Below are 14911 nucleotides of genomic sequence, written 5' to 3'. Positions count from 1 at the left end.
GGAGGGAAGCAGTGTGGCTCTAATGGTTTGAGCTGAGGGACTTATTTCAGTGTGTTCATTTTAACATCTCTTGAATCTCTCCCTACCCTCAACGCCCTTAATCTAATCTATGATCTAATTGTCATGAAACTTGGTACTAATGTTTAGAATAACATCCATAACAGCGAAATACTCAAACATTTCAAATGACAAACATTTCAACTTGAAGTCTTTCAGTTAAAAACAAATCAGAAAGCCCCAGTCCAAGCGATTGTCATTAAACTTGCGTTTTTTGTAGTATTTGTACAGATGTAGAAGTTACTGGGAGCCACATTGTGGGGTAGATGGAGTTCTCTGTATATCTCAATCACATGTGTACATGTGTCTTCAACAGAAGAAGTAATTCCACGATTATGTGTTCTGTCATTAGTAACATATTTCGAGTGGTTAAAATCGTTACATTAAGATTGAATACTATATGGGGTTCTCCGGCTGTAAGAGCAGCTTGCTCATAATAAAAAACATTGCACAGATTTGAAGAGATGATTCATGTATTTGGACAGTTAGAGGATCGTGTGTAAACATGGCGGTTTAACCCATTGAGTGCCATTGTCTTCATTTGAGGACAGGGTACGTTGTAATTCGTGGAGCATTTATAACTGGCATCCACCTGTTATTTTAATTTCCTCTTAACTATAACTTTATGACTCTAATTTTGTCAACCACAAGAGTGAAGTCTAAATGTATCTGTTAATTCTGCAAACACAGCCCTTGAGATTCTTTTATGACGCCTCAATATAAAATAAGAAACTGAAGCCCAAATGATACATTTCTTGGTGTTTTACCCACAGTGATGATAAAGCTCCATGTTGAGCTTCATAACAGTCGTGAAATTTTACTGCTCTGAATGATTACAAACACGGGGACGCAGCAGTTTGTAGTCAAAACGAAGGATAACATTTTTTTTTTTTCTGTGAAGAAATATTGATTTAGAATGTGTCACATTACTTGTGCTCTCATTTTTTCAAAGGAAATGTAATTTAGTACTTAATGGGTTAAAGGTAGTTATAGTGGTTAGGCAATTCAACTGCGTACTGAAATAAAATAATACAAAATTCATGTAAACATACAAGTCGCTCTGAGAGCGCCTTAGTGGTGCAGTAAAATACTGACAATCCCGGAGTGCGTCGGGAGGGGGCGCTCTGCGTGGCGTGTTCTGAGGACTCGGGGAGCTAGGAGAAGAACGCTCTTCTTTAGCAGAGGTATCCTTGTGTTTGGAGGACTGGCTTGTATTAGGTTTGTCTTCCTACATGTATATTAAAATTATTATTAATAATAATAATAACAATAATATTATAGCGGCTGATATTTTTTTTAAAGAGAGCTAGGAGGTTAGCGGTGAGGCCTTCTCATTTATGCGCATTTGCAAGCGACTGAGAGCCGCAGTCCGGACGCTGTTGTCGGCTTCGTGTTGTTGTTTTTAGCGAGGAAAAGGTAAGGTTTTTGGGGACGGTGTGGAAACAGAACCGGGCCCCCTGTGGCTTAGCGGGTCCCGGTGATTGAGCGAGGGTTTGACTTGATAGCGAGTCCTGCTAGTTGCGGTAAACCACGTCTTATTTTGGCTATGTATGTCACTGCTGGATACAGAATTCACTCGAGCACGGTCATGGGATTTATTTAGTGCATGTCCAAACCCGTCTGATGAAATCATTTATCATCCATTTCAACCCAAATTGCTATTAAATGACTTCTGTATTAATAATTAAATACCTTGTCCATATTGTCGTGCGGGTTTGCGGGTACGTTGACAGTGAAATAAGAGCAGGTGCTTGTATATAGAACTGTATTTCTAGTTTCTATTTTATTGTCCAGAGCCCCTGTAAAAACGAGAAACGTATTACACCGCTTACGGTACACTGTGGGGGTATATGGGCTTGTCTGTATGTTACACTTGCATTTTTACATGTGCCTTGAACAGAAGAAGTTACTCCACGTGCTGTAAAGCAGTCATTATGACCATGATACGAACTCCTCATCTGTTCACCTAACGAAGGTCTTAAACACCACTTATCCGATTTGTAAACTTTTTCATCACACTGATGGCTCTAGATTTAAATCCCAGCCGTGGTGGAGGGGCGCGTTACCGACATCCTTGACATGTTCACGTAGCAGACCAGCCCGGTGTATCTAATTAAGGGACTCTGGCTTCTTTAACGCACACATTCCTCGATTACCGCCAGGAAGCCTGTAAACTGTGCAAATGCTTTCAAGTCTACCGCCTCTTTTCAAGCGTGGTGGCAAAGCACACCTCTTACAGTACATAACATTAGGAAACCAAGCTTTTCCGAATGCCTGACCTTAGCCTGAGGCTGTGTGGTCCAGTGGTTAAAGAAAAGGGCTTGTAACCAGGAGGTCCCTGGTTCAAATCCCACCTCAGCCACTGACGCATTGTGTGACCCTGAGCAAGTCACTTAACCTTCTTGTGCTCCGTCTTTCGGGTGAGACGTAGTTGTAAGTGACTCTGCAGCTGATGCATAGTTCACACACCCTAGTCTCTGTAAGTCGCCTTGGATAAAGGCGTCTGCTAAATAAACTAATAATAATAAATAATAATGTAATTTCAACTTCAAACCCTCATAACATCTGTTACTTTAAATGATCATAACATTCTGGTAAGAAGCTAAGGGCTGATTGGATGAATCTGTACCCCACCTGGTTAAGCCACAGAGCAATTCGCAGCATGGGGGTATTGAAGATCTTCCTGTGCTGTAAAACCTAGCTGTGGTTTATCCTAACCGTGTATGGTTAATCGCCCTTTCAAACAGCCTTCAGTATTATTATAATAAAGCATGCATTGGCCAAAACCCTGGTCTGCATGACTTTGGGGTTGGTTTGATCAGCCTGTACTGAGATATTGCCACAGCTGCATGTTATTGGGATGTTTTACAGCACAGAGGAGTTGAGTGAGCCACCTTTCTTTAGGGGTGAAGCTCGGAGAGGAGCTCACACGCACACACACAGGTGTCTCAAGCAGTTCAGGAGCTAATCACTGCAGGCTGGAGTGTCGTGTGTTTTACCTAGTGGTGCAATCGGAACCCTCATTTTGTATTCGATTATTGTATAGACATTTTTCAATGATAATCAATGCATTGACGTTTTATTTTTCAAAATAAAGAACAAGCAGTTTTTTTTTTTTTATCAGATGGTCCAATAACTAAAAACACTGCTGTGCATAATAGTTAAACAAGAAGGCACAACTTATATTCAAATTAGAACACATACGATTATAAAAAAAGAAACACAAAGGACTTGAGTTTAACAACTGAAAAGAATATGCATGCGTCTGCATCAGATGCCCCTTTAACATTGTAATAATAATAAAAAATAGTATTTGAACAGAAGTAATTTCTGTCTGAACTGTGGTTGATCATTACTGTTAATGTATGTCCAAAAGCAAAACATTTGAATTAATCTCACAGATCCTGATTAATTTAACTTTAAGGACAGATGCTCAATAGTAGATGCATCGATTCATTGTTGCACCCCTAATTTGGTACCTGGTTGACTCGCTGGTTTCTGTCCCACTGTAGAGATGGTGCCCTGAGGGAGTGCAGCGAGGCAATTCTCAGACTGGCATCTGTGCCAATATGATGGAGACGGTCCAGCCTGAGTGGTGAGAAGTGAAACTGAGACAAAGTCACGCCAACGCGGGCCACACAGGTCAGTGACTCTGAGAAGGTCTTAAGCTGAGGGAACACAATGCCACTTTTTAACAGTGGCTTGAAACCTGGTTCCAGGAGACCGAGTTTGAGGCAACTTTGCTGTTTCAAACCCCAAGTCTGCCCTGGTGTGCCGTGCAGTGACCTGAAACCTGGTCTCTTGAAACCAAGTTCCAAGCCACAGAGTGGCTCTGAGTTCCCAAGGCTTTAGAGGGAACTGTTAACCCTTTCATGCATGAAATATTTTTAAATGTAGCTGAAAAAAGTAGTTTTGGACACATAATAAATATATTTTTCATTGACATTTTATTCAGTTTTTTCCCGTTGCTTAAGTTTATAATCAAGTATGTTGAGTATATATGTGCATGTCCCATGTGTTTGGTGCATCTACAGTAAAATCCTTTACATAATGGAGAAAGTAAAAAATAACATTACTACAATCCTTTTTTTTTTTTTTTTTTTTTTTATAATTTAGTCGTCGCCAATTATTTTTTACCCCGGTTTTCACCCCAATTTAGCATGCCCAATTATTATCTGTATCCCCGGCTCACCGCTCGCAACCCCCCCGCCGACTCAGGAAACGGAGGCTGAAACACGCGTCCTCCGAAACGTGCTCCTTCCAAGCCGTCATTTTTCGCACTGCAGATCCACAGCAATGCTACCAGACCTATAGTGCCGGAGGACAACACAGATCTGGCGGCTCCGCTGCAGAGCCACAGGCGCCTTATCGGCCACAGGGGTCGCTGATGCGCTGTGAGCCGTGGATTCCCCTGCCGACCTAAGCCCTCCCTACCCGGGCAGCGCTCAGCCAATTGTGCGCCGCCCCCTAGGAACTCTCGGTCACGGTCAGCTGTGACATAGCCTGGATTCGAACCAGCGATCTCCAGGCTATAGGGCACATCCTGCGAGGAGCGCCTTTACTGGATGCGCCACTCGGGAGCTACATTACTACAATCCTTGAACTACAGGGTATACCTGGACAGTACTCCTATTGTATGTCCTGTAATAGAGTTTCAAGGTGTTCGGATAAAGGATGCCTATGTTTTTTCGGGACAGTATTAGATAGGTTTTACTGTACTGGCGTGAGTCCAGTTCCAAGGTTTTTGTGCAGAGTCTACACATTACTTGGCTGCTTGCTTTGGAATGACAGTGTTGTCTATGCATTGGCTATTGCTGATTATTACCTGTCTGATATTCAGTTAGAAAATTGGTTGCCGGTTGCACCTTTATAGCTTCTTTCCTCTTAACCTTCAAACTAGTGCTGGGACAAATGTCTGAATATTCAGACCAACGTTGCATGAAATGTATTGACTAGCGATTGAACCGGTGAGGGACCCTCCACAAGGATAACAGTTCAAACTCCCCACAACAAGCATGCATGCAAAGAGCATTGTAGAAGTAGGATTAGACGGTAGAATTAATCAAAATGAGTTGAGAACGAGGAGTTTACCCCTGAAACTGTTAGCAGACAAATAAAAACCATGTTCTGTCTCTTCTTTCCTTGCAGCTGGAGTCGAGAATCAAAGGTGAAATATCCCTGATTGAACACGCAGGCCTTTTCTGATACCCGTTAGCTCTTTAGTAATCAGAACTGGAACCATGCCTGATCGGGACAACTACCTGAACAGCAGCAGCAGCGGCAGCGATGAGGCCGGCGCGGCGGCGGGAGATGATATCTGCCGGGACTTCTTGCGCAACGTGTGCAAGCGTGGCAAGCGCTGCCGCTTCCGGCACCCCGATTTCAACGAGGTCCCCGACCTGGGGGTGCAGAAGAACGAGTTCATCTTCTGCCACGACCACCAGAACAAGGAGTGCGTGCGCGCCAACTGCCGCTTCGTGCACGGCTCCAAAGAGGACGAGGACTACTACAAGAAGACCGGGGAGCTGCCACCGCGGCTACGGGGCAAGGTAGCGGCCGGGCTGGGCCTGTCGCCCACCGACTTACCCCACAGCCGCGGGGAGGTGCCGATTTGCCGGGACTTCCTGAAGGGAGAGTGCCAAAGAGGCAACAAGTGCAAATTCAGGCACTTGCAGAAGGATTTTGAGTTTGAGGTGTTGCGTGGAGGGGGGGCGGGGTTAGGGTTGGTGGGAGGGGTAGTGGGAGGGGTTAGTTTAGATTGCCGCCCCCCGCGGGAGCAGCCGGGGGTTTCGGGCGTGTCGGGGGCCGTCGGGGCTCGGAGGTTTGAACGCGGCCCCGGGTACGACCCCATGATGGAAGGGATTTTCGATCCCGGGTTCGAGGATTTTGACCCGGCCCTGCAGCTGAAGAGGCGCCGGATGGACAGCATGCGCTTCGCGGAGAGTTTTGAGTTCGGGATCCAGCCCTCGCCCCGGCCCGTGGATTACAGGCTGCTGGAGGAGGAGAACGTCCTGCTCAGGAAGAGGGTGGAGGAGCTCAAGAGACAGGTGCGCTTTGCAGGGTTCAGTACACCCAGGCTGCTCAACTGAGCTGAACAGCGCCGCAGACCTCCACTAACTTATAAAGGCAAAAATACACTGAAGCAACTCACACACGCTGTTAGAGAGAGTGGTCAGAGTCAGGGTCGATTCCTGTTTTTCAATTCCTTTTTAAAATCCGTTCCCAAATCCAGTTCCTTCAAAGGAACTGGAGTTTATATTTTACAGATAAAATGATTGTTGTGTTTGTTCAACTGCTTTCGTTTGAAGATGATTTAATTGACTGACAAACAGGGACTTCAATTGACGTAATTTGTTGCCACTGAACAGAATACTGCTTTTTGCAGTCATGATCAGTGTTGGGTTGGAATTGATTAAAAGGGAATGGGAAATGGAATTGACCCCAATGATTTTGTCCCATTCTTTAGATGATTTAATTGGTGGGCAGTGATTGATTTGAACAGAAAAGTGATTCTGAAAACAATTATTGAAAAGTACATGATGTGATTCCTGCAGATATTGAGTCAGCCTGATTACAGCCATTCCTCTCTCTTCTGTTGCAGGTCCACAACCTGATCGCTACCAACGAGGTCCTGCTGGAACAGAACGCCCAGTTCCGCCTCCAGGGCAAGGTCCTGACTCTGACCTCCACCCCCGCTCCCTCTGAGCAGAGCCTGCCCTCTGTGGGCACGGTGACCTCCTACAACCATGGCATCGCCCAGACGCACACCACGCTGAGCAGCCAGGCCATGCAGCCCCGCCCAGTGATCCAGCAGGACCTGGGGACCCCTGCCCCTGTCGCTGCCAACGCAGCTCCCTCCAGCGCCCCCCTGCCACACCTCAACTCTGAAATCACGCCCCTCTCCGCAGCGCTGGCACAGACCATCGCTCAGAGCATGGTGCCCCCTGTTTCCATGGCACCTGTCGCCGTTTCCGTGGCCCCCGTGGCAGTTTCCATGGCGCAGTCTCTCACCGGGATCACCATCAGCCACGCCACCACGCCCATGGTCTCCTACCCCATCGCCTCGCAGAGCATGCGCATCACCACCATGCCCCATTGACCCCGGCCACCGGGGGGTGCTGCTGCTGTGGCTGTGAGGCTGACCCAGGGCGCTACCCTCCTACTGCAGTGTGACCCCCGGGGTGAAAACTGAGAGACGGGAGGGAGGGAAGCAGTGTGGCTCAAGTGGTTAGAGCTGAGGGACTGGGAGGGAGGGAAGCAGTGTGGCTCTAGTGGTTAGAGCTGAGAGACTGGGAGGGAGGGAAGCAGTGTGGCTCTATTGGTTAGAGCTGAGGGACTGGGAGGGAGGGAAGCAGTGTGGCTCTAGTGGTTAGAGCTGAGAGACTGGGAGGGAGGGAAGCAGTGTGGCTCTAGTGGTTAGAGCTGAGGGACTGGGAGGGAGGGAGGGAAGCAGTGTGGCTCTCGGACTTCACAACCCAATAATATTCCCATGAATGGAAGTTGGGGATGGGGAAAGGGAAGAGAGAATAGCCAATGATTTTGGGAATAGTCTTGTTCACATACAGCATTCCGTGATGTCTTCCAGTATACCAGTGGACTGGAAACCTTGCCTTATATTGCTGTAATAAAGGTGGCAGCAGTGTTGGGCACACAGGACATGAACTGCCCTTTACTGTTTTGATCTTGTTAGCAGATATCTCATGAGATTGAATTGATCTGCTCGTAAGCAATCTTTGACAACGCTGTTTCTGAAATTGAATATGCAATTCAACAAAGGTTCATAAAAAAGTTCTCTGAAAATCCACGTCTTGACAGGGTAGCAAAGTCTGTTTGTTTGCATTGTTTCAGTATTTCAAAGAAAGACTTGAGTAAAATGCTGTGTGAGGTTAACGGAATATCACTAGTCTTCCCCGTTCAGTCTTTGATCTGCGTCCAAGCGGGGTGTATTATAGGGGTGTTAATACTAAAATAATAATATGATACATAGCACATGTGAGGCTCTGCTGTCTGTGCATTAAGATGCACTGAGCTAGCGGAAGCACACACTCTGTAGAAATCACATTTACTCGCCAGTCAAGGGCGAGTGAAGTAGCTCTGCAGAGCGTGTGGTCTTACACAACCTCTGAAGCAATGTACTGTTGTAGATGGGATCTGAGCATGATCTTAATACACACATGCTTAAACAATACAAAGCTTCAGAAAGGCATTTTCTATCGATTTCCTTGTAGCTAGCACACCATGTCCCTCATAGTTGTCTTTGTTTCCAGGTTGTTTTCATTGTGGCTCAGGTAAAGCTGGTTCATTCTGTCACAACGCTATAATTTGTGGGATTCTACAATTGTGTGCTTCATCAATAACTGATGAAACCTGAGCACTGCTGGTGAAATAAACATGGTGTGTCTAAGCTAAGCATCAGTTTTAATAATAAGATTCATTTGCTGTGCTGTAATGGATTTATGTTTAAATAGAAGAACAGCAAGACGAAACTGGAAATATCCCACACCACACACTGCTCTCCATAAAGATACATGCTTTTTATTGCCAGTGCTGCTGAAATACTAACACAGGTGAATCAAGTTTATTTCATGTTGCAATACAATAAACCCTATAGATACAGCCTCCTAGGCAGAGACACGCCACACACTCAAGTATTATTGAAGCTTTTTATTTCATTGATTGGCATTATGGTACCAAACGCTATTTGCATTTTGCAGTACGTTTCGCACTATTAGCCGACCGTAGGGATATTATGAAGCAAAGAATCACACAGTTAAAGTAAGTTATTGCTTTTCATAGGTAAATATCTGTTAATGTATTGTGTGTGTGTGTGTGTGTGTGTGTATATATATATATATATATAATATATTGCAGTTGTGTTTGGGAAAAATTCGATAATGATATCAAAACACATGCATGACATCGATGTCAAATTTTCATATCGCTGCCCACCACTGCTATTTTTAGACCATGAAATGCTGTGGGGAAAAAAGCTTTTTTTTTTTTTACAGTGAAAAAAATACAGCCCTAACTATGTTTCCTGTCCTTATTGACTTGCTTCCTGTGTTACTGGATATTGAACCCCTATCCCGCCCGCACTAAAACTACCTTTCCACTGATACAAGCCTGCTCCTGCTCCCCCTCCTCTCCCTGTGCAAGCGCTGCCTGAGCGACACATTGTCACTGAGATCCTTCTGCTCTGCCATGCTTGTTGCTGAATAGTTGCACACAACTCTCACACAGCTTATAGTGGATCAGAAAACCCATTCTCTGTTGTTTTGACTAATCTGTGTATTCCCTGTGACAGAGTGAACTTCTTGTCTCGTTTGTTACTACGCCTTTAAAAAAAAAAAAAAAAAGATTGGTTAAATGATTTCCAATAGTGTAAAAAAATCTATATATACTGTACATTTTTTCTTCTATAAAAGACGGTTTGTTTTAATGTCTGTTTTTCAGTTTAAAATGTACAGTAATGGTGAGTGTTGTTTTTTATGTTAGTTTTTTTTTTAAACGTTTGTTTGTTCAAGTTGCTGTTGTACACCTGTAAATATATATTTTTTTAAACTTTCTGTGGTTGTTTGACTTGTGTTTGAAAATCTAAGTGTCCATTTACAAATGAAGTATTACCGTGGTTTCACCTTTAACCCCTGAAGGTGCACAAGGACCTGCGCGCTCGCTGTTCAAACCGTTTCTTCTTGAAACACGTTTGAGAGCGACTCAAAAATAAGAAAGTTTGCATCATTGTATTTGTGGGACCCGTGTTCCTTGTACGTTAAGGGGTTAATGGAGCTCCCGTAGAGGGCGTTTGCAGTAATGAACTTCACTGTGGCCACATTATAATTTTTTCTATGCTTATCAGATCTAACGTAGGCCCACGTGCATTTTGGCTCAGTTCAGGGTCATTTTTCCTACTTTGCAAACATTTCTCAGTGTGAGTGGAATCTTTTAAACCACTTTGGTCTTCAGAATCTCGTGTCTCCAGCAGAGGGCGATGTGGTATTGCAGTCAGCAATGAAAATAACTCACAGAGTTGCTTCGAATACCATTTTAATACCAGGGATTGAAATACATGATCTTACCTCTTGTCTGGGACGTGTTCTCCTGCTATACCCTGGGTCCCTTGATTACTCTGGAAGGCTGAATAAACCACTGCGGATTGCTAATTTCAGGCCGATAACACACCCTTCCCCTGCGCCAGAATTCTGCACAAATGGTTTGAGGAGACAGACTTCAGGCATCTTCCACGGCCGCCACAATCCACGCATCTCAATCCGTTTGAGCATGTATGGGATGATCTTGAATGATGTGTTCATCATCCCAATCCTCATCTTACCTCTCTGCACCGCGTGCCTGGACTATTAATGACTGAATAGATCCCTCGAGACATCTTCCAGCAGCCTGGGATCGGGGCAAACGATGGCCCAACCTGATATTAGGTCCTAATAAAGTGGCCGGGCAGTTGAGAACAGCTTATTTAATTGTGGTGAAACTCAGTAAGGGCATTCTTTGACTCGAGTAATTGAGGTTCTGTGAATCTAGGGATATAAGGAGATGCATTTCCGTCTGTGTGCAATCTAGAGTTCATCTGTCACACAATTAACATACAAGTACTAGGAATGTAGTTCACAGTGAGTTGCTAGCTTATCATACTGATAGCTGAAGTCTAGGAGTCGGGACCTGTTGAATATTAAAGCACACAGCAGTTGCTGCTGAACTACACTGAGTGTTATCTATCGTCTCAGCGCTTCCTGTTTACAGAGCCCAAGGCCTTGGTAATCATGTTTGATTGTGTTAAGAGACTGACGACACACAGAGTCAGGTAGGGGGAGGATAACGGAGGAACAGAAAGCCTGGGCTGTGCTTTAATATTTAATAAAGAGCTGCTGATTGAGCCCAGATGTTGCTGATTCACTGAGCAGCTGCTGAGCTGGAAAAAAGCAACTCTGTCGGGCAACTGCTTAGTGGATTGCATTGTGAGACAGAAAAAACCCTTCTCTCTCAATGCAGACGTCATGTATATCAAAACAGCTCCTTTTGTGTCACGAGTGGGACATTTCAACATGGGATAATAAGCAGAGGGGACATGGAGTGATATTAAACACTACAGTACTTTAATTAATGGTATAGCACAAACCATGCATATTGTATACAGAGAAAAACCCAGTGGAAAGAGAATTAGCACATGTCCTGTGGAAAGCATGTGGCTTCTGTCACAACCAGTGTAGATGTACTGTTGTGAACTTCTCAGCACCACTGCAATAGTGAGAATAAGGAACTAAGGTTGGGAAAGTCAGTAATCTAAGAACCACATTTGTGTTGTTTGTTTCGTGCTGCATCTATCCACACTGTGACCGGTGATGCAAGTAAACTAGAGTGAATAAACCTTACATTAGGTGGACTGAGTGCCAGCCTCACTGGCATGGTCTAGCAGTGTGAAGCTGAGACCATGACCTGCAGCACAGCAGTATATCCATAGTAAAGAATAAGAATTAGCAACGCAGTGTTTCATCACAGCGGCGCTCCAAATACACGCAAACATCTGAGTGTGACTGACGGACGGACGGACAGACGCACACCTCCATCTATCTCTGGAATCTGAATAACTTGGGCTGAGTAATGTTAATACAAAAAGGTTATCCAGATAGCTGCAAAAAAGTGTAACATGCAGATATCTGGAGACAGGGATGCTATTGCACGCTGTCACAATTTTTTAAATTGCAGAATTTAGTTACACCACCTGCTTTGTAATTTCTATATTTTTTTGCCTGCAATGCCAGTATATTAGATACAGTAGCGTGTATAGTTATTATTATTATTATTATTTATTTCTTAGCAGACACCCTTATCCAGGGCGACTTACAATTTACAAGATATCACATTATTTTTACATACAATTACATTATTTTTTTTACATATAATTACCCATTTATACAGTTGGGTTTTTACTGGAGCAATCTAGGTAAAGTACCTTGCTCAAGGGTACAGCAGCAGTGTCCCCCACTGGGGATTGAACCCACAACCCTATGGTCAAGAGTCCAGAGCCCTAACCACTACTCCACACTGCTGTCCTATTTATATCTGGGGTAAAGCTGGTACTCCCCAGTGTGGTCCCTGCCTTTCACTATAGTAAATGTATTTCAGGGGCAGTCTGCCCACAGTGGAACACCAAGCCCTGAACAGTTCTACACGAGATCAGGAGTGAAGGGGTTAAGTCTGTGAGAGCAGGATGTGTCTTTGTTCTTGCCTGGCTGGTTCTCTCTATTCTGGGGGAGAGCTTCAGTGAGTCAATAAACCTGTCTCTAAGAGACCATGCTGTTTTCTCCAGCTAAACAAAGAGAAGCTGTTTTATGAGGCTTTGATGAACTTTGCTTTCCATATTTAGTTGCTGACTGGAGAGCAACATTATAACAGAAAAACACATGAGCGTTACTGGGGGAGGCAGGCACACAGAAACCTGAAACTGTTTTGCATTTAAAATAAAATAAAAAATAGACTGCCTAGTATTAGGCCACGGATTGCTCTGATCACAGCCCTGACGTGGCATCGACTCCACAAGGTGCTAGAAGGTGCAGAATCAGAGCAGTAGTAGCAGAGCGCCGTCAATCCCATAAGCAATCTGGGCGATCCAGTGACAGTATACCAGGAGAACACGCCCCACACCAGGGTATATATACCAGGAGAACACGCCCCACACCAGGGTGTACCAGGAGAACACGACCCCCACCAGGGTATACCAGGAGAGCACGCCCCACACCAGGGTATACCAGGAGAACACGCCCCACACCAGGGTATACCAGGAGAACACGCCCCACACCAGGGTATACCAGGAGAGCACGCCCCACACCAGGGTATACCAGGAGAACACGCCCCACACCAGGGTATACCAGGAGAGCACGCCCCACACCAGGGTATACCAGGAGAGCACGCCCCACACCAGGGTATACCAGGAGAGCACGCCCCACACCAGGGTATACCAGGAGAGCACGCCCCACACCAGGGTATACCAGGAGAACACGCCCCACACCAGGGTATACCAGGAGAGCACGCCCCACACCAGGGTATACCAGGAGAGCACGCCCCACACCAGGGTATACCAGGAGAACACGCCCCACACCAGGGATTACCAGAAGAGCACGCCCCACACCAGGGTATACCAGGAGAGCACGCCCCACACCAGGGTATACCAGGAGAGCACGCCCCACACCAGGGTATACCAGGAGAGCACGCCCCACACCAGGGTATACCAGGAGAGCACGCCCCACACCAGGGTATACCAGGAGAGCACGACCCACACCAGGGTATACCAGGAGAACACGCCCCACACCAGGGTATACCAGGAGAACACGCCCCCCACCAGGGTATACCAGGAGAACACGCCCCACACCAGGGTGTACCAGGAGAACACGCCCCACACCAGGGTGTACCAGGAGAACACGCCCCACACCAGGGTGTACCAGGAGAACACGCCCCACACCAGGGTATACCAGGAGAACACGCCCCACACCAGGGTATACCAGGAGAACACGCCCCACACCAGGGTATACCAGGAGAACACGCCCCACACCAGGGTATACCAGGAGAACACACCCCCCACCAGGGTGTACCAGGAGAACACGCCCCCCACCAGGGTGTACCAGGAGAACACGCCCCCCACCAGGGTGTACCAGGAGAACACGCCCCACACCAGGGTATACCAGGAGAACACGCCCCACACCAGGGTATACCAGGAGAACACGCCCCACACCAGGGTATACCAGGAGAACACGCCCCACACCAGGGTATACCAGGAGAACATGCCCCACACCAGGGTATACCAGGAGAACACACCCCACACCAGGGCCAGGGCAAATCCGAGCGGGCAGACCAGTCCTAATAAAATGGCCAAGCGGTGTATATCATCAAGGGTTTCCTAATTTTGAATTTCTCACGTGTTCAATTTCCTATCACGTGTTCTCTGTCATTATCGATTGCTGTTTCTACTTAGATCATTTTTACCTGACACACTAAATATACCAAAAAAACTGATTTTGTACAGAGATTTACGAGTTGCAGAGGGGTCAGAAATGACTGTGCTGTGTATACAGTCCGGTGCGATCTCTTGCTGTTGCTCCTCTCCATTCCTCCGTCCTTCAGCCTCCTGATACAGACACTCGATTCCCTCTAATCCCCCGGAGGTTTCAGCAGCTTTGAGAGGCTCACAGGTCGATGGCATGTGATTCGGCACGCTCTGCTTTTACTGCACTGCATATTATTGGAGTGTTAACCCTTAAAGAAGTGTATTGTACCCTGCTCCCTTGTGCTGTACCCTGTTCCCCTGTGCTGTACCCTGCTCCCCTGTGCTGTACCCTACTCCCCTGTGCTGCACCCTGCTCCCCTGTGCTGTATCCTGCTCCCCTCTGCTGTACCCTGCTCCCCTGTGCTGTACCCTGCTCCCGTGTGTTGTACCCTCCTCCCCTGTGCTGTACCCTGCTTCCCTGTGCTGTACCCTGCTCCCCTGTGCTGTACCCTGCTTCCCTGTGCTGTACCCTGCTCCCCTGTGCTGTACCCTGCTCCCCTGTGCTGCACCTTGCTCCCCTGTGCTGTACCCTGCTCCCCTGTGCTGTATCCTGCTCCCCTGTGCTGCACCTTGCTCCCCTGTGCTGTACCCTGCTCCCCTGTGCTGTATCCTGCTCCCCTGTGCTGCACCTTGCTCCCCTGTGCTGTACCCTGCTCCCCTGTGCTGTATCCTGCTCCCCTGTGCTGTACCCTGCTCCCCTGTGCTGTATCCTGCTCCCGTGTGCTGTACCCTGCGCTCCTGTGCTCTACCCTGCTCCCCTGTGCTGCACCCTGTGGATAGTTAAATAACTGATTCATTGTT

At 46.5% G+C, this 14911-nt stretch overlaps 1 protein-coding gene across 1 annotated transcript; it reads left to right on the top strand.

Annotated features, from left to right (window-relative positions):
* The first annotated feature begins 1281 nt into the window (after window positions 1–1281).
* Window positions 1282–7334, top strand: LOC131720852 (zinc finger CCCH domain-containing protein 10-like). Its single transcript, XM_059013042.1, has 4 exons — window positions 1282–1473; window positions 3570–3699; window positions 5206–6104; window positions 6659–7334. The coding sequence occupies exons 3-4, from the start codon at window positions 5298–5300 to the stop codon at window positions 7154–7156; spliced, it is 1305 nt and encodes a 434-aa protein (XP_058869025.1). The 5' UTR covers window positions 1282–1473; window positions 3570–3699; window positions 5206–5297; the 3' UTR covers window positions 7157–7334.
* Window positions 7335–14911: the final 7577 nt, after the last annotated feature.

This window comes from Acipenser ruthenus, chromosome 45, assembly GCF_902713425.1.
Source record: "Acipenser ruthenus chromosome 45, fAciRut3.2 maternal haplotype, whole genome shotgun sequence".
NCBI lineage: Eukaryota > Metazoa > Chordata > Actinopteri > Acipenseriformes > Acipenseridae > Acipenser > Acipenser ruthenus.
Note: the sequence above shows the minus strand (reverse complement) of the source record. Positions and strands in the feature narration are given on the sequence as shown.

Coding starts and splice junctions, on each gene's coding strand:
- LOC131720852 (XM_059013042.1), top strand. CDS start 5,298: ATGCCTGATCGGGACAACTACCTGAACAGCAGCAGCAGCGGCAGCGAT. Junction 6,105..6,658: donor TGGAGGAGCTCAAGAGACAG/GTGCGCTTTGCA, acceptor CTTCTGTTGCAG/GTCCACAACCTGATCGCTAC.